General features: G+C 46.5%; 2 protein-coding genes across 3 annotated transcripts; one reads left to right on the top strand and one right to left on the bottom strand.

The window, feature by feature from the left end:
• Positions 1 to 120: 120 nt before the first annotated feature.
• LOC309359105 (transmembrane protein 17B-like) lies at positions 121 to 5,396 on the top strand. Its single transcript, XM_081892585.1, has 4 exons — positions 121 to 400; positions 915 to 1,018; positions 2,156 to 2,269; positions 4,201 to 5,396. The coding sequence occupies exons 1-4, from the start codon at positions 283 to 285 to the stop codon at positions 4,462 to 4,464; spliced, it is 600 nt and encodes a 199-aa protein (XP_081748711.1). The 5' UTR covers positions 121 to 282; the 3' UTR covers positions 4,465 to 5,396.
• Positions 5,397 to 6,517: 1,121 nt separating this feature from the next.
• P2RX6 (purinergic receptor P2X 6) lies at positions 6,518 to 22,095 on the bottom strand. 2 transcript variants are annotated; one of them, XM_081892423.1, is made up of 12 exons: positions 21,221 to 22,091; positions 18,877 to 19,027; positions 18,457 to 18,528; positions 16,472 to 16,547; positions 14,713 to 14,806; positions 13,878 to 13,958; positions 12,582 to 12,723; positions 11,982 to 12,091; positions 10,856 to 10,949; positions 9,761 to 9,826; positions 9,497 to 9,574; positions 6,527 to 6,773 (listed from the first exon to the last, which is right to left on the bottom strand). In XM_081892423.1, the coding sequence occupies exons 1-12, from the start codon at positions 21,652 to 21,654 to the stop codon at positions 6,684 to 6,686; spliced, it is 1,488 nt and encodes a 495-aa protein (XP_081748549.1). In that variant the 5' UTR covers positions 21,655 to 22,091; the 3' UTR covers positions 6,527 to 6,683. The 2 variants fall into 2 exon arrangements, with proteins under 2 accessions (XP_081748550.1, XP_081748549.1); XM_081892424.1 differs by lacking the exon at positions 13,878 to 13,958 and having other exon boundaries at positions 6,518 to 6,773; positions 21,221 to 22,095.
• Between the last annotated feature and the right edge of the window lie 875 nt (positions 22,096 to 22,970).

Here is a 22,970-nt window from a genome sequence, read left to right as displayed (position 1 = left end):
AGTGCTCATAAAGGCATAGGAGTTGCAAACATCTCTCCAAAAATGCACTAGAAAAGGGGCAAAGAAAGATGTGACAACCTTACCCAGCAAACTTTTGGGTTTTCCCCTCCTCCCAGCACAGCCGGATTAACCTCCACCAGCCATATGTCTGAGTGACAGCTGTGCTGCCCAGCCTCCTAATGCAATTAGCAGATCTTCTTTCCCAGCGCTGCCTGATTCAGGTCAAGAGCAGCAGGGTGGGTGGGGGAACAGAGGGCGACCCCCCCCCATGCATTGGGGGTGATGGCCCTGCAGACTCCGCTGCCTCCCAACCTGCGGAGGGGGCTGACAACTTTCAGCGGGTCCCTCTTCATCAACAACAAGACTGGCGACTGCGGCCTGGCACAGAGCTACCACCCAGGTACAATGAGATTTGAGGAGTGGGCTTTAGTAAGATCTGGGAAAGCTTTTAACTATGGGTAGGCTTGCCTAAACCAAAACGTTTTTAGCAGGCGCCGAAAAGAGTACCGGGAATATGCCTACTCGATGTCAATCGGCAGGGAGTTCCGAAGTGCGGTTATCACTTAAAAACCCGTAAAAGTGCTAGTTCTGCAGATCAGAGCAGTTGAGTGGGGACTGCATGGGGCAAGATGGTCTTGTAGGGAAGCTGTAATCCAAACCAAGTTGACGTTTATAAGGGTGGGATATAAATTCAACAAGTTAAAAGCTATGCAAGAGCCTCTGGTTGTTTCACAGTCATTTTGAATTGTATTAACTGCTGACCTTGTATTCAACCTTTGGGCAATCCCTTGGCAAGCTGCCTTATCCAAAGCTCTAATGAGAAAAAACACAGTGCCACTGGCAAACGGATCCAGAGGAGGCTGTTTTCTCCTTGAGATGCTGCTGCTGCTACAAATCTTTGGCGTCTTTTCCAGACCACACGGTGCTTTCCAGTCTGCCGTTACAGATGATGCTGTACTTCAATGCCTTCTTCTCCCCGTTCTGGTGCCTGTCGGAGGGGGTCATGCTGGAACTGAAGGTAGTCAGGGTCCCCCCCTTTCTTTTGTACGTTTCCAAGCATAATTCAAAGTGTTGGTGCTGACCTTTAAAGCCGTAAACGGCCTCAGTCCAGTATACAGTGGTACTTCGGATTACATACGCTTCAGGTTACAGACTCCGCTAACCCAGAAATAGTACCTCGGGTTAAGAATTTGCTTCAGGATGAGAACAGAAACCGTGCTCCGGCGGCATGGCAGCAGCAGGAGGCCCCTTAGCTAAAGTGGTGCTTCAGGTTAAGAATAGTTTCAGGTTAAGAATGGACCTCCGGAACGAATTAAGTACTTAACCCGAGGTACCACTGTATCTGAAGGAGCGTCTCCACCCCCATCGTTCTGCCAAGACACTGAGGTCCAGCGCTGAGGGTCTTCTGGTGATTCCCTCACTGTGAGAAGCCAAGTTACAGGGAACCAAGCAGAGGGCCTTCTCAGTAGTGGCGCCCACCCTGTGGAACGCCCTTCCACCAGATGTCAAAGAGAACAACATCTACCAGACTTTTAGATGACATCTGAAGGCAGCCATGTTTAGGGAAGCTTTTAATGTTTGATGCATTACTGTATTTTAATATTGTGTTGAAAGCTGCCCAGAGTGGCTGGGGAAACCTAGCCAGATGGGCTGGGTATAAATATATTATTATTATTATTATTATTATTATTATTATTATTATTAACCTGAGCTGTTGTTTGGCGGAAGAACATCTGCCTTATACGTAGAAGGAGGAGACCCCAGATTCAATTCCTGGCATCTCCAGGTGGGGAGGGACAGACCAGCCTGAAACCCCAAAGCTGCTGGGGTCAGGTGTTTTTTTGGGGGGGTGTGTGTCATCTTTTAGAGTGTTGTTTGTGCTGTACTTTTGTACTGTTTTATTGTTGTTAGCCGCCCTGAGCCCGGCTTCGGCTGGGGAGGGCGGGATATAAATAAAATTTTTTATTATTATTATTATTATTATTATTATTATTATTATCTGCTGAACATTCTTTAGCTGTGATTCCCTGCATTGAAGGGGTTGGACTAGATGACCCTAGGGTTCCCTTCCAACTCTACAATCTCATCTTTCTAAGTTAGACGGAACAGGACTGTTCTTTTCAACTAGTTCTCTCGCTTTCTACCCTCCTTTCAGTATAGCCTACTGCCCGCTTACTATCAGTTCCTGCTGGTCAGTGCATACCTGATGATCATCTCAGCCGAAGGCCTGCGGCTCTACCTGGGGTTTATTGGAAATCTGCAGGAGAAGGTAAGGCCTCAAGGCAGGGATGGCGAACCTTAGGGCTGAGAGCCAAGTGTGGCCCTCCAGACCTCTTTGCCTGGCCCCAGGATTTTCTCCAGGCCACTCTCCTCTCTTCTTCGCATCCTCCTCCTTCTTCTTTTTAAAGTTTTTTTTTTATTAACAATTTCAACATATCAAAATATCAAATCATATTCATTATTTTCCCCCTCCCCATCAAGCCCTCCCCCCAGACTTCCCTCAGCTCCTCTCTCTGATTTTTCAACACAAATGCATACTGTGAAATTGTAGAAATCCTTATATTAGCTACCTGCTATGTTAACAATCAATAAATTTGTGTATGTTTATTCAAAACCTGCCAAGGAGTCCAATTCATTTTGTTGTCTTTTTAAGTAATTTGTAAAAAGTTCCCATTCTTCTTTGAAGTCACAGTTGTCCTTATCTCGCAGTTTATATGTTAGTTTAGCCAGCTCTGCATAGTTCATCAATTTCTCTTGCCCCTGTTCGTTTCTTCGCACCCTCCTTCAATGTGTTTTGCCTTGCTGGGATGTGGCCTTGAACTCTCTCCAGGTAGGGCTAGAATTTCCCCTATCTAGAACCCAGCATAGCCGTTGCCAGTCAGTGTAGACCATTACACAAAACAAAAGAATTGCTGTGAAAATCCCTGAAACGAGAGGTAATCGACTATAGAATTGAGTAACAAAAATCAAAAAATTTAAGGAAAAATTAACCTAGAATTAAACAAAGACTTAACGAGATGCCGGCTACAAAACTCTTTTCACTGAACTAATCAGTTTCCTCAGAAGGAAATAAAGAATTTTACACCTTAAATGATTTTAAGCGATATCAAACAAACTCAAGAACAGGGCTGAGAGGCTTCCTTGAGTTTACAAAAAAGGTATAAAAACCTCAATGACAAGTTTTAAACATAGCCCTGTTTAAGAGAACATTCTAAACCTTAAATGGTTTTCAATGATTTCCAGCAAAATCAAGAGCAGGGCTGAAACGCATCCCTGATTTTACAAAAATGGTTTTAAGAAAAACTTACAAAGGAATACGAGATAATCTAAGTTTCAAACATACTCAAAGACAGGCAGAAACTAAAAAACAGGGCTGAAGCACTCCTGACTGCGGATGTTAAAGACTGATACAGAGTGTTTCCAATCACAGGTTTTTATACTGTAAGGTGAAGGAATTTTTAAAGGGACATCTAGTTCAAACAAAGTGCAGGGTTGCTAAAGTCTGCAAAGAATAACAAGAATAATATTAAATAGAGTTTTAAGAAATTATAAGAAGGAACTGAAGCCAATATAAGAATTGAGACCATAGCTGTCAACCGTCCCTTATTTGGCGGGAAAGTCCCTTATCCCAGCGCCGTGTCCCGCTGCTGTCCCTTATTGATGATGTCCCTTAATTTCCCGGGTTTCAAAGGAAGCAGCTCCTCTCCCTCCCTCCCTGCCAGGGAGGCTCCAACTGTGTTGCTTGGCTGTGTTGCTCACCCAATAAGGAGTCTAAGAACAACTGGGGGGGCGTGGAGCTTGCATGCCTTGTGCCGATCAAATCGGCCGCGTTGCCTGGGGACTCGCCTTTGCTCAGCGCTTCCCAGTGGAGAGGTGACAGTGGTTTTCCTTGCTGCATCCGCTTTGCTGGGTTGCTGCGCTGTGGGAACCACCGCTTGAGGCTTCGTTTGGCGGCTGGCTGGGTTTTCTGCCTTTGGCTTGTAGGGGCTCAGAAGTCAAACATACCTGTGCTCTGAAAATCCCTTATTTTGGCTGCTGAGCCCTTATTTTCGAGGCTGCTGGTCCCTTATTTTCGAATCTGTAAGTTGACAGCTATGATTGAGACATCTGGAGGGCCGAGTTTGAGGAAGTCTGGTGTAGACAATACTGAGCTGGATGGATGGGTACAAGGCAGCTTCCTCTGTTCCTTGGCTCCCACAGGTCCCAGAACTGGCCGGCTTCGTCCTTCTCTCCTTCCTGATTGAGACGCCCGTCCTGCTGTTCATCTTGACCGACGAGCACATCATCCGCCTGCCGCTGGAGACGGCCGTCCACCTGGTCCTCCTCTTCTTCCTTGCCTCCGAGATCACGGCGGCTGTCTTTGCTCTCAAGGGGATGACCAGGCAGCTAGCCAGGCAGTTCTACCTGAAGCAATTCGAGGAGGGGCCCGGCGGGCTGGGCCCGGGTGTGAGGGGCAGCCAGTAGGGGGCTCGGCTGTCCATCAGCCCTGACTCCGCCCTGCTTTCTGCACAGGGGCGCTAAATGAGCGACGGGCGGGGGGTGTCTTCCCTTTGAGGCGGTGGTCCTCACTGAGGGCCAGCATGCTGTCGTCAAGTAACATCTGAGAGAACAGAGTTCAAATCCTCACTCGGCCATCCGAAGCTCGTTGGGCGACCCCGGGCGAGGCACTGTCTCTTAGGCCAACCTGAGAGCCTCACAGGGTTGTTGTAGGGACTGAACTGAGATGGGGGAGGGCTGTGTATGCCACCTGGAGCTCCTTGGAGAAAAAGGTGAGATATAAATGCAATAATTATGTTATGTACTGAGTTGAATAGGATCCAAAATACAGCAGCCTGATTGGTCCTAGAACAATAGGATCCAAAATGCAGCAGTCTGATTGGTCCTAGAACAATAGGATCCAGAATGCAGCAGTCTGATTGGTCCGCAGGAGCCACCCAATCCAGCTCCAGGTGGAAGTGAATCCGCAACCTGATTGGCCTACAGGAGAATCCCGGAATTAGCCAATCACATGGGGCCCATTGTGTAAATAATGTATATAAAGCAGACATTTTGGGGGAACTGGCATTCCTCACTACTATGATCTGAATAAAGAGCATGAAATCCACACTCGACTCTGAGTATATTTCAAATTAAATAAGAAATAAATATGCAGGCAAACCCTAAAGATGTGGAACTCCCTCCTTACAGAGCTGCGTCGGGCATCATCATTGCACATGATTCATCATATATCAAAGATGCTCCTCTTTATCCTGGCCTTTGCACAGCATGGCTACATTTGAAGCTGGCTGATACTCCCACCAAAGTATCCTGGGATGTGTTTGCTTGTTAAGTGTGCTGAGAGTTATGAGGCAAGCCCCTCTTCCCCCTCCCAGAGCTGCAATTCCCAGAGTTCCTTAGGAAGAATCATAGAATCATAGAGTTGGAAGAGACCACAAGGGCCATCGAGTCCAACCCCCTGCCAAGCAGGAAACACCATCAGAGCACTTCTGACATATTGTTGTCAAGCCTCTGCTTAAAGACCTCCAAAGAAGGAGACTCCACCACACTCCTTGGCAGCAAATTCCACTGTCAAACAGCTCTTACTGTCAGGAAGTTCTTCCTAATGTTTAGGTGGAATCTTCTTTCTTGTAGTTTGGATCCATTGCTCCGTGTCCGCTTCTCTGGAGCAGCAGAAAACAACCTTTCTCCCTCCTCTATGTGACATCCTTTTATATATTTGAACATGGCTATCATATTCAAGAGGGATTGATTGCTAAACCACTCTGGGAATGTGTGTGTGTGTTTTAAACTGTTTTTATTATTATTGTACATCGCCTTGAGAGGATTGTGTAGAAGGTGATTAATAAACTGACGATGGTGATAATAATAAATTAATTTTATTAATTGACCTGGGACCTGAGTACTTGATGGAGCACCTGTTGTCACGTGCCCCAATACACAGTTTACAGTCAGAGAGAGAAAGAGAAAGAGACCCTTACAGAATCATAGAATTGGAAAGGGCGCCAAGGGTCATCTAGTCCAACCGCTGCAATGCAGGGACCTTCTCATCGTATGTACGCTGAGCACCTTTTCAGGGAGGCGTGGTGGGCTATAAATTTAAATAAACGCCAAGAAAATGCACAAGTTCCCCAAGTAAGTAATGAAAACCTGCAAGTCCCGTAGCAAAGGGTGAAAAAAGGAGGTTTCATCTGAAAGTGATCTTTAGGCAGAAGCAGGAAAATAAACTGATGTGGCTGATGTGGGGAGGTTTTGATTCCCTCGACAGAAGTGTGGCTGAGAATTATTCCAAGTGGAATCTCTATATCTGAGAGAGGAAGAGAGGAAGAGAGAGGGGTGGGGTTGATGGGCTTCCCACACCCTGGTATCTGAGACTGTTTATACCAGCCCTCGCCAAACTACAACTCCCAGGGTTGTTGGGAATTGTAGTCCAAAACCTCTGCAAGGCATCTATTTGGGAAAGGCCGCCCTGGGGCTTTCTACCTCTGTGTTGCTGTTTTGGACTACAATTCCCATCAACCCCAGACAGCACAGCCCTGGGGCTGATGGGATTTGTAGTCCAAAACACCTGGTTGGAGGAGTCTGTTTTCAAGCAATACACCAGTTGGACACCAAAGTCTCGGTTTCCTGGAGGGCCAAATGCATCCAAAGCAGGGAGGAGAGATCTTGCCCTTCTGCTTGAGCATCTATCCCACAATAGGTCTCTCCTGAGATTTCTTGCCCGTGGTCTGTAGGGCTAGTGTGGCTGCGTCAACTTTGGTTTTTGGAGGCTTTGCCTGGAAAAGTAGAACAGGGAACATATTAGAAAGGTACTGTGGACATTGGAAAAAGGTTCAGAAAAGGGCAAGCAAAATAAAGAAGGGGACTAAAGATAGGTTGCAGTGTTTGGGACTTTTTAGTTTAGCGAAAAGGCACGCAAAACATGATAGAAGGGGACCAAAGCATGCTTGGCAGGGAGACAGCAGATAGAGAAAAGGTTTTCCCCTCTCTCAGAACACCAGAACTCATGGAGAGCCCATGAAGATGAATTTTGGACGATTTGGGACAGAGAAGAAGAAGAAGAGTTTGGACTGTGATATGGTTTTATGAAATAATGATATTGTAAACTGCTATATATAACTACTAAGAAACTCAGATGGAAGAGATTTGAGGACGTCAAATAATATGTTTATGAAGATGGACTTTAATTAATTAATTAAGTTTTAGTTTATGTGGTGATTTGTTGTATTTTATGTTTTATATTCTTTGTTCTTTTTCTTTTTCCCGTTTCATTCTTTTCCCTTTATTATTGTTAACTTTTTCTTTTGTTATGTTTATGTATTGAAAATAATAAATATTATTATTATTATTATTATGAAAAAGAAGAGTTTGTACTTGATATCCTGCCTTTCACTCTCCTTAAGGCAGGCACGTCCGCAGTCCATTTCGGGGACCTAATCAGGCCCTCTGGTCGGTTTAAACTAGCCTCTGTGGCAGTTTCTTTCCTGGGTTAAAATCCCCCCAAAACTTCAACAACCTCAATCCTAAAAGAAGCTCAACAACTTTGGTTGGCCCTTTGGGCAGCCCCCATGGCCCTTCACTTCATCAAATCTGGCCCTCTTTGAAAAAAGTTTGGACACCACTGCCTTAAGGAGTCTCAAAGTGGCTAGCTGTGTTGGTCCCGGGGGGGAGGTTACTGTGAGGCGTGGTCAGAGTCCGGTCCTGGGTTGAGGGTCTGGAGACTGTCCACCAAGGGCGAAGCGGGGTCCAAAGCAAGAAGCCGGGCGTGGTCGGGAACGCCAGAAAAACAGGTCTGGGTGTTGGCAGAAACAGGTTTCCAACGTTGTTGCTCCCGCAACCTGGGACTGGGCTGGCTGGCCTTTATCTCCTCTGAGGCATCGGGTGGCCCCGGTCCACAGGTGACTCGCCTCTCCTGGCCTTAAGGTGAGCACTCCTCCTGAGAGAACCTAGTTCCCTCCACCTCTCTGCCCTGAGCCTCTGCAGCTCAGGAGAGGCTGGAGGGTTACTGGACCCAGAGGCAGCCTCACCTTCTCCTGACAGAGCTGGGAGAGGAGCACCTGCAGGCAATGGGTCCTCAATCACCTCCGGAGCCAGAGTGGATTCATCTGGTGTCTGCTCCTGAGGATTGGGCACAGGTGCAGGCTCTTCAGATTCAAGGCCCTGTCCCGGCTCAGCCGGCCCTGGAGGCGGGGACTCCTGTGCAGGCTGGGATTCCTCCAGTTCAGCCTCTGAATCAGATTCCCAGGCCATCACACTAACAATCTCCTTTCCCTTCTTCCCCCACAACAAACACTCTGTGAGGTGAGTGGGGCTGAGAGACTTCAAAGAAGTGTAACTAGCCCAAGGTCACCCAGCAGCTGCATGTGGAGGAGCGGGGAAGCGAACCCGGTTCCCCAGATTACGATTCCACCACTCTTAACCACTACACCACACAGCACAGGTTAAACTGTGGAACTGTCCCCTGTAAGGACCTCCAACTTGGATGGATTTTAAGCATGATTACACAAATGCATGGGAGTTCAGGTTATTGATGGCTCAATGGAGGCACTGTGTGACTAGAGGCAGCAATGCTTCTGAATACCAGTTGCTGGAAACAGCAGGAGAGAAAGGGCTCTTGTGCTCGAATCCTGCTTGTGGATTTCCCATTGAGGTATCTGGTTGGCCTCCGTGAGAACAGGATGCTGGACTAAAGGGGTCATTGGCCTGATCCAGCAGGCTCTCCTTGTTTTACTTTTAATCTGCCCCCACGATCTGAGGGCTGTGTTTTAGCATGCAGAAAAGCATGCTTTTACCAGGTAACAGGTAAAGGACCCCTGGATGGCTAAGTCCAGTCAAAGGCAACTATGGGATTGTGGCTCTTCAGGCCAAGGGAGCCGGCGTTTGTCCACAGATAGCTTTCTGGGTCATGTGGCCAGCAGGACTAAACCGCTTCTGGCGCAACGGAACACTGTGACGGAAACCAGAGTGCACCGAAACACCGTTTACCATCCCGCTGCAGCGGTACCTATTTATCTACTTGCACTGGTGTGCTTTCGAACTGCTAGGTTGGCAGGTGCTGGGACAGAGCAACGAGAGCTCACCCCGTCGCGGGGATTCAAACCACGACCTTCTGATTGGCAAGCCCAAAAGGCTCAGTGGTTTAGACCACAGCGGCAACTGTGTCCCTCTGCTTTTAGCAGGGACACCCCCCCCAACAAAATTAAGTAAAGGCTTGGGGAGCCAGACACCTTCAGACACACAATCCCTCTCAAGATCCCTGACCAGTCGCTGCCAGTCCCCAGGGAGCATGAGGGGCTGCTGAGGCTGCGATTCCCCACAGCGGGACGATGGGGCGTGACAGTGAGTGCTAAATGGGACGGAACCGGAGCATGCAGGCAAGGCAGCAGCAAAGGGATGTTTACAGCAAAGGGCATGGTGGAGAGAGAGGGAATTCAAAGGCAGCCGCATCCACATAAACAAAAGCAAGAGGCCAGATCAGCCCACATCCGATCGCTGTTACCTCCTCGTATTTCTCGCTCCGATAAAATTCGGCTTTCGTATCGAGGTACAGCAGGACGAGGTCGCAAACCACGGCAGCCTAGGATGGCAAGAGTCCAGTATGACATCATTCAGCATCCAGACCAGCCTTGGCCAACATGGCGCTCTCTGTTTGTTTGGATCCACAACTCCCATCAGCCCCAGGGGCACGGTACAGCTGCAATGCCAGGGGCTGATGGGAGTTGTAGTCCGAAAGGGCCTTTTTTATTCTACTGGTCATACTTACAGCTCCAAGGAAGGCAGCTCCTGTTCCCAAGTTGACAGCGGTGGGAATAATGCTGAACTTCCCAGCCTGAGTAATAAAAAGAGAGTAAGGTATTAGGGGAGGGACGCGGGTGGCGCTGTGGGTTAAATCACAGAGCCTAGGGCTTGCCAATCAGAAGGTTGGCGGTTAGAATCCCTGCGACGGGGTGAGCTCCCATTGCTCGATCCCTGCTCCTGCCAACCTAGCAGTTTGAAAGCACGTCAAAGTGCAAGTAGATAAATATGTACCACTCTAGCGGGAAGGTAAACAGCATTTCCGTGAGCTGCTCTGGTTCGCCAGAAGCGGCTTAGTCCTGCTGGCCACATGACCTGGAAGCTGTACGCCGGCTCCCTCGGCCAATAAAGCGAGATGAGTGCCGCAACCCCAGAGTCGGCCACGACTGGACCTAATGGTCAGGGGTCGCTTTACCTTTACCTTTAAGGTATTAGGGGAGGGGTAGTAACTCTGGTGGGGGACACATGCTGCACTCCTTCTGAGTTTTGTCTGTCTTTCATCCCCACCCTGCACTCAGCTCTCATTTGTGGCTCTTAGAAGCTTTCATCACACGACAGAAACCAGACCCTGGGAATGGCTTCGACTGGCTGGCTAAACCAGGTGAGGGTAGCTGATGGGCCTCAAACACTTGGTGAGTTCGGGATTTCCTCTGCACTATATAGAAAGTTGTCACCTACTAAGTGAGGCCACTGGTGCACTGAGCTTCTGTGCAAACGGTAAATAAAAGGCACAAATAATTGGGAATATAAGCTCCCCCCCCTCCTTCTGCCTGTGGCGCAACAGAATATTAGGGGGGGGTGGGCAGGGGAAGGACTAGACCGTGTGAAAAATGAACATAATATTTTAGCTGCAGTTCACTCATTTTCAGCTATGTATTCTTGTTATTTAAAAAAATGTGCCTAGACATTCCATTGTTGCGCCCATAACCTCGGCTTAAGGTGCCCTTTAGCTCCTAGCTTTTATATCTCAGTTTCTAACACTTGGGGGGGCAATGAGTGGGATCCCTGCAGGGCACCTCCTCCCCTAGGGGTCCGCTGCACATGGGGCCTCAGAGGTCCTTACCTGGCCGTGGACCGAAATGTCAAAGCGGATACCATAGAGTTTTAACAGGCTCCGAGACTGTCGGTTCAGGGGGTCCCGATAATAGGAGGCAGTTCTGAAGAAAGAAAGCAGGCGGATGAGCAGAGTACAATGGTACCTTGGGTTAAGAACTTAATTCGTTCCAGAGGCCTGTTCTTAACCTGAAACTGTTCTTAACCTGAAGCACCACTTTAGTTAATGGGGCCTCCCGCTGCTGCTGCACCGCCGGAGCACGATTTCTGTTCTCATCCTGAAGCAAAGTTCTTAACCTGAGGTACTATTTCTGGGTTAGCGGAGTCTTTAACCTGAAGCATATGTAACCTGAAGTGTATGTAACCTGAGGTACCACTGTACTTGCAGAAGCTGTGGCTTGGTCCACATGCTATTGGACCACATTTGAGGTTCTTGTATCGACCGGCAGGGCCCTTGACGACTTGGGTTCAAGATCCTGCGAGGAGTGCCTGACCTCTCATATTATTTATTTAGTTTTTGATTATATTCATATCCCTCCTTTCTGCCAAGTTGGGGGGCAAGTTGGCTTAAAAGCAACATAATGAAATGCAAATGCAAATATCAATGAACTAGCTAACAACAACCATCAAAATACATCAGAACACATGCGGAGCCAGCTATTAAAAGACAGTTTGCCCTGACAGCATCACCTGCGCTTCAGATTCCAAAGGCTTGTATAAATAGGAAGGTATAGGAGCACAGGTGGCGCTGTGGTCTAAACCACTGAGCCTCAGTTTTTTAGCGCAGCTCTTTCCCAATACATATGCAATTTCCCCCAATATACAAATTATTGTGAAGTAGTTCCCCCTGGTGGATTTGCGTATGTTCTTTTTTTTTTTTTTGCTAACATATACATTTTTTTGCACATTTCTCGGCATTGCAAAATTCAGAGAAGTGTAGATTCCGAAGCATTGCTGTGTTTCGTTTCACGTACTGTTTCAATAAACGTGAATTGGGCATGTTCGCCTTTAAATGCAAGCAGAATTGAATCCTCCCCGCCCCCCTTCCTACTTAAGACAGAACGGCTGGCTTGCCGACAGAACGGCTGGCTTGCCCGCTGCTTCCTTCACACCCTCCTGCCTGCCGCTGTGCCCACCTGAAGTTAAATTTCTTTTCCAGCAGAGTGAAGGAATAGCAGGGCCTGCATCTGGAAGGAGGCTGGTCCAAGTCACAATCCCAGTCGATCCGCAGGCTGATAGCGCCCCCCTGTGTGGGATCCACCAAATGCCACAAGATTAATGGGGGAGATGAACAGAAGGCACTGGGATCTATTAGTATTGAGATAATAATAATAATAATAATAATAATAATAATAATAATAATAATAATAATAATTTATTTATACCCCTCCCTCCCTGGCCAAAGCTGGGCTCAGGGCGGCTAACACCAATATAATCACAGTAAAAACATCATAGAGGAAAAAGGGGGGGGGGAGGAAAAAAACACCAATTTAAAATACAGGTTAAAATGCAATTTAAAATGCAGCCTCATTTTAAAGAAGCTTATAAATCAAGACCAAAAGGGGAGGGAAACATAAGGTTCAGACTGAGTCCAAACCAAGGGCCAGGCGGAACAGCTCTGTCTTGCAGGCCCTGTGGAAAGATGTGGAAAGTCCCGCAGGGCCCTGGTCTCTTGTGACTGGCCCTCCGCGCTTGCATTTGTGGGATGGGTTGCTGAAGCAAAAGGGGAGGCCTACCAGGTGAGCCAGCTCCTCAAAGCTCTCCCCAGCTGCCTCGACCATGTCACGAATGCGAAAAACGGGACAATAAGGGTCATCCACGGCATCATATCGACAACCCTTGAAGTAAGAGCCATCCGTCGTCTTCAGCGTGTTTGTCCTGAATGAAAGCATGAGAAAAATTAAAGTCTTTCGGAAATCTGTTGTAATAGCAGCTTGGGAGAAAGAGCCTTGGTGGCACCTTTATTTGCAATTGAATTGTTTCCTTTATTTATATGCCACTTAATGCTAAAAAGGGACGCGGATGGCGCTGTGGGTTAAAACGGTGTTTCTGTGCGCAGTTCTGGTTCACCAGAAGCGGTTTAGTCATGCTGGCCACATGACCCGGAAGTTGTACGCCGGCTCCCTCGGCCAATAAAGCAAGATGAGCGCCACAACCCCAGAATCGGCCACGACTGGACCTCTAATGGTCAGGGGTCCCTTTACCTAATACTAAAATAGTCACCAAACAGATGACAAAAACAGCAAATACCGTGCGCACAGAGACACACCCCATTAAGTTGAAATGCTGCCATATCATATAGTGCACAAAACTGGGAATTATAGTGACAGAACTACTTAAATTGTATAGAAATTTATTTATATATGCTACTACAGCAGCAAGAATGCTACTTGCTCCAAAATGGAAAGAAGCAGAAGTCCCAGCAAAGGAAGAATGGATACAAAAACGTATGGAAAATGCAGAAATGGTGAAACTTACCGGAAGAATAAGAAATCAAGATAAACTTTTTCTTTATTATAAAGGAACGGAAATGGTTTGTTGAATATTTGCAGATAAATTACAAACAGATAAAAACATTGGCAGGATTATTGTAATAACCTGCAGTTTCCAAAGAGTATATATTTAATGTAGATAATTAAATGAGCAAATTAAATGAATTTGGATATGCAGAAGATATTAAAAAATAAATTTAAGGAACCGCAGAAGGAGGGGGAAGGATATGTTAAAATGATTGTAAAATTATTTAAATGTATAAATCTGAAAAGTATAAATAAAAACTTTTAAAAAACCACCTGCAATACAATATAAAACAATAACACCCCCCAAAAGCAAGAACCTGAAGACATCTTTTGTGGCACTGTTACAAACTTTGCAGAGTTTCTAGACTATGCAGAAACCTGTAAAATCTATCTAACCTGTGTCAACAGCAGGCTGTGTGTTGGTGCCATGAGTGACACTCCTGTTTGCAAACAGTATCCCAAACCCTCTGTGAAAACCGCCCCCCACCCTGCTTTAAAGATCTCAGCCCTTACCTGGAGAAGTTAAACCTGGTAAAGTTGACAGTGTTTTTAATAAAGAGAGTGAAATTCTCCGCTTCAGCCAAGAGTGGTTTCCTAGGTGAAAAACAGAATAAGTGGGCCTATGAACGCATTCGTGGAAGGAATGCGACCATTTGGTTTTTACAACCTGCAGGCTGTTGGGGAACAAGTTAAGCTACCTTTCCATGAGAAATTGAATTTTCTAGTGGATGTCTGATAATACGTGGTGGCTGATTTTGTATTTACTTATCCATACATCATGGCATTTATATGTTGCTTGATTGTAAGAAGTAGAAAAAAACCCCTCAAAGCAGTTTAGAAAAGAACGAATAAATAAATAAAACAGTTAAAAGCAGCTATCTAAAACATTTAAAAAGTAATTAAAATCAAAGATTAGCTAAAAACAGTGGCAGCCGCCTACATATTTGTTAGGCTTAGCTAAACAAGTATTTAATTTGGTGTGGTTTTTTTAAATAATTTGGGCAAAGTTCTCTCTTGGAGACCAAAAATAGTGTTAATTCCCCCCGCCCTTGAAGGTGGTTTGAAAGAGGAGTTGGTACCAAGCGCGATGTAGTTGCCTTACTTTTCCCTCTGGCTAAACAGGTTCTCAAGGCTTTTGGTATCATCTGGGGGGGGGGGGGACCTGCAATGCCTATTTGACCAGCAATACACCTTGTGGGAAAGGCCATCTCTCCCAACCAAATTTCTTCTTTGGTTAGCAGCTACTACCTGTTCTCCAGCTGAAGATGTCTGACTGACTTGCGGTGGGTTTGGGGGACAGAGATACAGGTAGCCGTTGAAACAAGATCAAAGAGGACAACTTGCATACCTGGACAAGGTCTTGTTTTCCACCGGACACCACCCATAGATCTCACAGGTATTATGGGATGCATCAAAGGGGACACACTTCCCTGTTTTTACTCCTGCAAGAGAACCAAACCACATATCAGTTATGTCTTCTTTTTACTGAAGCCCTTTACTCCTTTCAAGGTACATTGCAGCCCAACTCCCCCATGTAAAGTATTGCTTTAGCCTATATTTTTGGAAACCACTTAGAGGTTTTCTGACACTCAAGCTGTATGTGCATGCTGTTAAATAAATGAAATTGGGAAAAGCAGAAACTGAGAGATACTGAGATTGACATATTTGCCCATTAGACCCCGAAAAGCTCAGATAATCCTGAGCTAGATGGGCAAATGGTTTAATTCGGTATGAGGTGGCTTCATCTGCTATATGTTTTAGAAAATATTCACTATGCATTTTGACCCCTCTTGGAATAATGTGGCCAAATTTTGCCTGCTGGTTCCTCAGATACAACTGGGTGCTGTTTAAATCAAGGTGGCTGACTGAACTTTTCCAAACTGCACTGATTTCCTTTTCCAACAAAATTGTATTAAATTTTCTCTTTTACATTTTAGAATATTTGTTTAAACAACCTTAAAATATCAATGACTTCTTCTCTTTCCATGGTTCATTTTGCATAACATAAATCCCTGCATATTTTACATAAACTAAACCATTCAATATTCCATTATTACATCCATCAAAACTTATTTACACTGTTGAATTTATCTTAATGCTTGCCAACGTTTTCAAGTGTACATAATTTCCCCCATATAATCAATAAACATTTTCCAATCTTCTTTAAACATTATGTTCTTCTTGTTCTCCTGTTCTATATGTTAGGTCCACAAGCCGTGCATATTTCATCAATTTAAGTTGCCATTCTTCTTTAGTCGGGACCTTGCTCGCTTTCCATTTCTGGGCTAACAAAACACAGGCTGCAGTAAAGCTACCCCTGCCCGTACGGGCCAGTCTTGCCAGACTCTAGGGTTGTGCGCTCATCTCACTCTATAGGCCGGGAGCCAGCGCTGTCCGCAGACACTTCCGGGTCACATGGCCAGCGTGACAAGCTGTATCTGGCGAGCCAGCGCAGCACACGGAACGCCGTTTACCTTCCCGCTGGTAAGCGGTCCCTATTTATCTACTTGCACCCGGGGGTGCTTTCGAACTGCTAGGTTGGCAGGCGCTGGGACCAAACGACGGGAGCGCACCCCGCCACAGGGATTCGAACCGCCGACCCTGCGATCGGCAAGTCCTAGGCGCTGAGGTTTTACCCACAGCACCACCCGAGTCCCCGGGCCGCAGTACTGGCATACATAAATAGCCTTTTTTGACACCTGGGAATTTCTGTCTGAATTATCCCCAACATAAACTGCACTGATTTCCAATTGGCATCGGTGGTTTGGAATCTTTCAGCAACAACAGCTAACAAGGCTGCTAGTAAGAAATCCAGAGGTTTTTGTAACTTATGGCACGGATGGCTGCTTTTGGGGAATGGAGGGAAGGATGCGGAGGAGAAATGTAAAAACAAGAGGGAAGCTTTCCCCAACCCGGTGCCCTTCAGATATTCTCGGATTGCAACTTCCATTGGCAGGGCCGGCCCAGTACATTTTGCAGCCTGAAGCGAAACGGAAAATGGCTCCCCCTGCTGTAACTGCTGAGAAACTGGTGCTAAATTCGGCGTTCAGATGTGGGTGATGCGGAGAGCAGCGGGTAGGGACCAGGACTGAAACAGACCTCCTTACCGTTTCCGTGGACCACCGGCTGTCCTGGCGAACAGTCCTCATCTTTCCTGCAATTCCCATCGGGGATGGAAGGGTGCTGGAGGAGGAGAAGGCAATTGTTGGGAAGGAAAAACATCCGCAGAGGAACCTGTGAGAGGGTCCGCTTGGTATGCCTTTATAAAGCTCTAGCAGGAATGGGCACCCACAGACCTGACACAGGGTCTCAGGGCAACTTGGCCAGCCCCTTGCTGCTGCGATGATGTTGGACACGCATCCCCAAACTTGGCCCTCCAGCTATTTTGGGACTACATTTCCCATCATTCCTGACCATGGTCCTGTTAGTTAGGGATGATGGGAGTTGTAGTCCCAAAACAGTTGGAGGGCCAAATTTGGGGATGCCTGATGTTGGATTATCTGAACCGACACAGAATAAGCTGCCGTGATGCCTAAAGGTAAAGGTAAAGGGACCCCTGACCATTAAGTCCAGTCGTGACCGACTCTGGGGTTGCGGCGCTCATCTCGCTTTACAGGCTGAGGGAGCCGCCGTTTGTCCGCAGACAGTCATGTGACCAGCATGACTAAGCCGCTTCTGGCAAACCAGAGCAGCACACGGAAACGCCGTTTACCTTCCCGCCGGAGTGGTACCTATTTATCTACTTGCACTTTGACACGCTTTCGAACTGCTAGGTTGGCAGGAGCAGGGACCGAGCAACGGGAGCTCACCCCGTCACGGGGATTCGAATCGCCAAACCTTCTGATCTGCAAGCCCTAGGCTCTGTGATGCCTACAATGATGCAATCTGGTCTATGATTTGGGCTGTGAGCTGGCAAATGGTTGAGAGGTGCTTCTCCCGGGCTCGGTCAAACTGCACAGCAGTAGTGAGGGAGCTCCAGACTGAATGCGGCCCCCAGAACTCTCTATCTGGCCCTCCCAAAGCCACACAACCCCTTCCAGGCCACATCTCTCCCAGGCCCTGCCTTGCACTCTCCTCAAGAGTTTTAGTCTAGCTGGGACATATCCTTTTTTAAAAACAATAAAGGTTTGTTTTCATTTTGTTTAATACTGTATATAAAGCAGAGAGGACAATTATAATACCTGACGGTGATCAAAAGATGAAAAACAAAACTGTAAAGTAGGGACACAGAATGTGTACGGTTGCACGTGGTTTAAAATAACAAAGTCCAAGTAAAATCATGTATGATCTGGCTGAGATTCCTGAATTGCCTGGGGTTGGACTAGATGACCCTCGGGGTCCCTTCCAACTACTGCAACCCCTCCAATAATTAAATATTTTTGACATTTGCAAAGGAGTGCAATACTACCTGTGTAGTAATTTCAATGAGTTTCATTGAGTTTTCTGCAAGAAAACTGAAAGCAGATTCTGTTATGTACTGAAGTTCTCACCCTGGGCCAGCAGGGGGATACTGTAGATAGTTTTCACTCAGGTCCACATATGCAAATAAGGGATTGAAAGTGACGTTCAATGATTGGATAGTTACAGAAAATGGTTACTGTTGCGTTCTAGTGGAGCTCTATATAAGCAGGCTGGCTGAACCCTTCAGTTCAGTTCTGTTCTGGCCTGCGAATAAACAAGAGCTGTTTGAAGAATCGCTGTGTCGCCTGATATGTTCACCCACAACTTAACAGATTTTAAGGGTTGTGATTCCCAAATTCTAGTCCAATCCTTGGGAAGAATTTGTGTGCCAATTCTAATAATTTTTCTATTTGTCTATTAATCTAGTTCCCTTATCTTTTCCAGGGGCTGGGGTGTGTCCTTGAACCCCTGCTTGCCTGGATAAAGAACAGCATCGGATGTGACCTCTGCCTTGCATGTGACCTCTGCACTGGCACCAATTTGTTGTACAACAGTAAAATTTACATTTGTTGCTCCTCCCACTTTTGCTTCTGGCCCCGCCCACCAGTCGTATCTGGCTCCAAAAGGTTCCTCCCTCCAGCAACTGTAGAGGAAGCAAAAAAGTATCGATAAAGAAAAGCCAGCGACGTACCTCTGGACATGATCCTTGCACTTGCTTCGGAGTAGCAATGAAATTGGTCACCACAAAGAACACATTTTCCCCCTATGAAATGTTTCAAAATACATACATTTAGTTGTTGGCTGTTTTTTTAAATGCCCCATTTTATTTGTTTGGATATGCATCTTATTGGTTTTATTTTTGGTTTAATGCTATTGTTTGTTCTTATATGGTACACTGCTGAATTTTTAAGAAACAAAGTGGTTTATAAAGCATTTAAAATAAATAAACAACACAACTTTACCGCTATTAGTAACTTTACCACTACTTTACTACTGTTTGTAACTTTACTAGTAGTAGTAGTATTACCACAAACTTCTCTGTCTCAATTTTTCATATGGCCTGATCCAGATGGGTAACTCTTTTGCGGCCACAAGGCCAAAGAAAGGATACCTGAGGGGGTTTCACATAATCTGCCACATCCCAGATTCGGTCCCCAAGCTCTTGGACGCGTGTGACCGAAACCCCTTTCAGTTTGGTGATGACTGAGATGTGAGGGTCAGTATCTTTCTCCTGGTAGCCCTTTTTGGCTAGAAACACCCACCTGCAAGGCAGCAGAAAGAACAGGGGTCCAAGATGCTTAACATGCACACTTAAAAGAACCCTCCTTCCATGCTCCAGATACATTGTCCCACCCTTGGAGATCATCCGCTACAATTGCCTCAGCATTTCCAGGTGGCTGCAAGGAGCGGGGCCTTTTTCTGTGGTGGCACCCCTGAGGTGGAACACCCTGGAAAAAAAGCTCCTCAACCTTACACATTTTCATCCCTTCAGAGATTAGACTGTTATTTAGTTTTTGACTATGTGTACAAAGGAGTCTGCCCATTTGAAGGCCTTTTCCAACTTTACAATACCATAAATAAGCATGGATTTGAGCCTGCCTGTTCATTAAGGTCCTCTGCAGCAGGGAACCCCAGGAATGAATGCGGCCCTCCACTCCTCTCTATCTGGCCCTCGGAAGTCTCCCCAGCCACATCTCTCCCCAGCCCTGACTCATGCACTGCTTGGACTCTGCTACGTTAGTCAGAAAACAGCATCTTGAATGCATTATAAACACACAACAACAGATGGCACCAGAGAGCAAAAAAAATTCTATGCGATTTTCTATAGCGTTTTTTCCTCCTTTTGTTATAACAATTTCTGATTTCTTTATAGCATTTTCCCCCTATGTGTAGATCCACCCCTTGAGTGTGTTTTGCCCGTCTTGAACTCTGATCACGCCCCTTGTTTGGGAGGAAGGTTGCGATAGCTGCACTAGTGTGTGTTGAAACTAGCCTACTGGGAAAAGGGGAAATTTGCATTCGTTGCTCCACCCACTTTTGCCTCTGGCCCCGCCCACCACTTTCATGTGGCCCTCAGTCATGTGGCCCCCATCCCTGAGCCTCAGCATGCACGATTGCAATAACTCATATCAGCCGGATGGGCGGGGTATAAATAATAAAATTATTATTATTAAGCCCGGAACTGTTTCCCTTTGCAGCCTTTCTTGAACTCGGTGCCTCACAGTTGTTTTGGACTGGAGTTCCCATCTTCACTCAGCGCTGGCTGTGTTGACAGAGGCTCATGGGAGCTGCAGGCACCACACACCCACGCCATGGATTTAAAGCCCAACCCTAAAAGATGCCGGGAACTGTAGTTTGTTGAGAGGGTTGGGAATTGTAGCACTGGGATGGGCAAACTGCAGTTCCCAATACAGTGGTACCTCAGGTTAAGTACTTAATTCGTTCCGGAGGTCCGTTCTTAACCTGAAACTGTTCTTAACCTGAAGCACCACTTTAGCTAATGGGGCCTCCTGCTGCTGCCGTGCCACCAGAGCACGATTTCTGTTCTCATTCTGAAGCAAAGTTCTTAACCTGAAGCACTATTTCTGGGTTAGTGGAGTCTGTAACCTGAAGCGTATGTAACCTGAAGCGTATGTAACCTGAAGGGTGTGTTACCTGAGGTACCACTGTATGCTTGGGGGAGGGAGAGGAAGGCTTTAAATGTATGGTCTAAAAACTGCTTTGAGGTTTTGTTTTGTTTTACAATCCAGGGTATGTGAATGTTACGAAATAAATAAAATTATTTAATCGTTTCATAACATTTATACACTGCTTGATTGTAAAAAGAAAAACCTCAAAGAGGTTTACAACAAAAAGATAAAACAATAAAATTATCCCTAAGAACAATAAGATTTCCAAAAAGTTAAAATAACAAAAGACTAAAAGCAAATTGAAACTTTCACCAGCTTTCTAAGCACCTGGGTCAGCTTGTCTAAACAGGATTTTTTTCTTGTATAGCAGGCATTGAAAAGAATACAGTACAGAGAAGGTGCCTGCCTTATGTCAATAGGCAGGGAGTTCCAAAGTTCAAGGGTGGAGAAGACTGTGTGTTGCTTCCCATTCAGCGAATTGGGGATTGCAAGCAATCTACCTGCTTTCACCTCCGTGATTCATTTGGGCAAAAACTCCGACGTCGGCGTTAAAAGGCAGAGGAGCAGGGCTAGCTGGAGGAATGTGGCAACCCCAGGCATAGGTGGGATGTGTGAGGAAGCTGGATCCCTGCACGACTGCAGTTCCTTCTGCAAAAGAGGCTGCTTCTAGGGCACTTAAAAAAGACAGCCAGAAGTCAGGCTTGAGGACTGAAAATCCACCCAATGCAGCAATTCACCATCTCACCAGCAACGTCCCAGAAATGTCAGTGACTTGCAATTTCAAAGGCTTCTCAACACCCGTCTCGCTGCTTCCGCAGCTCTTACCCGAGGATGTAGGCCACGATTCCCAGCTGGATCAGCCGGTGCAAGACTCCGACCTTCCTATTCCTGGTGAGCGCAAACTTCTCTGTCTTATAATCCAGAAAGCCGAAGCAGGAATGGCTCCAGGAATCCCCCATGGCCGGCTGGCTGGCTGTGAAATCCCGGCAGCAGAAGCTGACGGAGGACGCCACATCCTCCTGGCCTGCTGCCCAGGTGGAGAAGAGCAGGCAAAGAGGCAACTTTTCAGAAAACACCGAAGATGTGAGGATCTGTGTCAGCATCTTCCAAAGCAGCAAGGAAGGGAGGGTAGAATAAAGCTGGCCTGCTAATGGGCTGCTAAAATTGGAAAGGAGGGCCAACAAGGATGTGGCTGTTGTCTCCTGGTACGCAGGCTGAGACCCTACCTGCCCGCAGACTGTCTCGCCAGAGTGGTGCATGCTCTAGTTATCTCTCACTTGGACTACTGCAATGAGCTCTATGTGGGGCTACCTTTGAAGGTGACCCGGAAACTACAACTAATCGAGAATGCGTCAGCTAGACTGGTGACTGGGAGCGGCCGCCGAGACCCTATAACACCGGTCTTGAAAGACCTACATTGGCTCCTGATACGTTTCCGAGCACAATTCAAAGTGTTGGTGCTGACCTTTAAAGCCCTAAACGGCCTCGGTCCAATATATCTGAAGGAGCGTCTCCACCTCCAATGTTCTGCCTGGACACTGAGGTCCAGCGCCGAGGGCTTTCTGGCGGTTCCCTCACTGCGAGAAGCCAAGTTACAGGGAACCAGGCAGAGGGCCTTCTCGGTAGTGGCACCCGCCCTGTGGAATGCCCTCCCACCAGATGTCAAAGAGAAAAATAACTACCAAACTTTTAGATGACATCTGAAGGCAGCCCTGTTTAGGGAAGCTTTTAATGTTTGATGCATTTTAATATTGTGTTGGAAGCCGCCCAGAGTGGCTGGGGAAACCCAGCCAGATGGGCGGGGTATAAATAATAAATTATTATTATTATTATTATTATTATTAGCTAACCGGAATCAGAACTGCAGAACTGGAAGGGATCCAGGGGTCATCTAGTCCAACCCCCTGCAATGCAGGAATCTCAACTAAAGCATCCAACCTTTGCTTAAAAACTTCCAATGAAGGAGAGTCCACCACTTTCTGAGGCAGTCCGTCCATGGCCGGATTTAGGTTTGATGAGGCCCTTAGCTACTGAAGGTAATGGGGCCCTTTATATGCCCAGCTGTCCTTTGTCAACAACAAATTGTCGCTGTTTTTTGTGTTGAATGTATGCTATATGGTAATTTATGGACCTAATAGGTATCTAAAACACTTTGCACATGTTGCCATGCAACCAGTTCATGCAGAATGTAGGCACCCTATATATAGAAATGAACAAACCAGGGATATTTTAGGGAGCAGGCTAGCAGGCGGGGCCCCTTACTTACATCACAGGAGCCTACACAACACAAAACACTGTTTCTGTATGTAGGTTTTATTTTATTTGTTTTTTTATCTTATATTTTGGAAATGTATATCCAGGGTTTTTTCCCTTTAATTTTTTTGGGGGCCCCCAAGAGAGTGGGACCCTAAACTATAGCTTGTTTAGCTTATACGTAAATCCGGCACTGAGTCTGTCCCACTGTCAAACAGATCTTACCATCAGAAAGTTCTTCCTGAACTTCAGTCGGAATCTCCTTTCTTCTAACTTGCAGTCATTGGTACTGTCCTTACCCCCCAAAGGCTACTTTTCTACA

This window comes from Podarcis melisellensis, assembly GCF_964234715.1.
Source record: "Podarcis melisellensis genome assembly, chromosome: 16".
Taxonomy (NCBI): domain Eukaryota; kingdom Metazoa; phylum Chordata; class Lepidosauria; order Squamata; family Lacertidae; genus Podarcis; species Podarcis melisellensis.
This window is presented reverse-complemented; position numbering and strand designations above follow the sequence as displayed.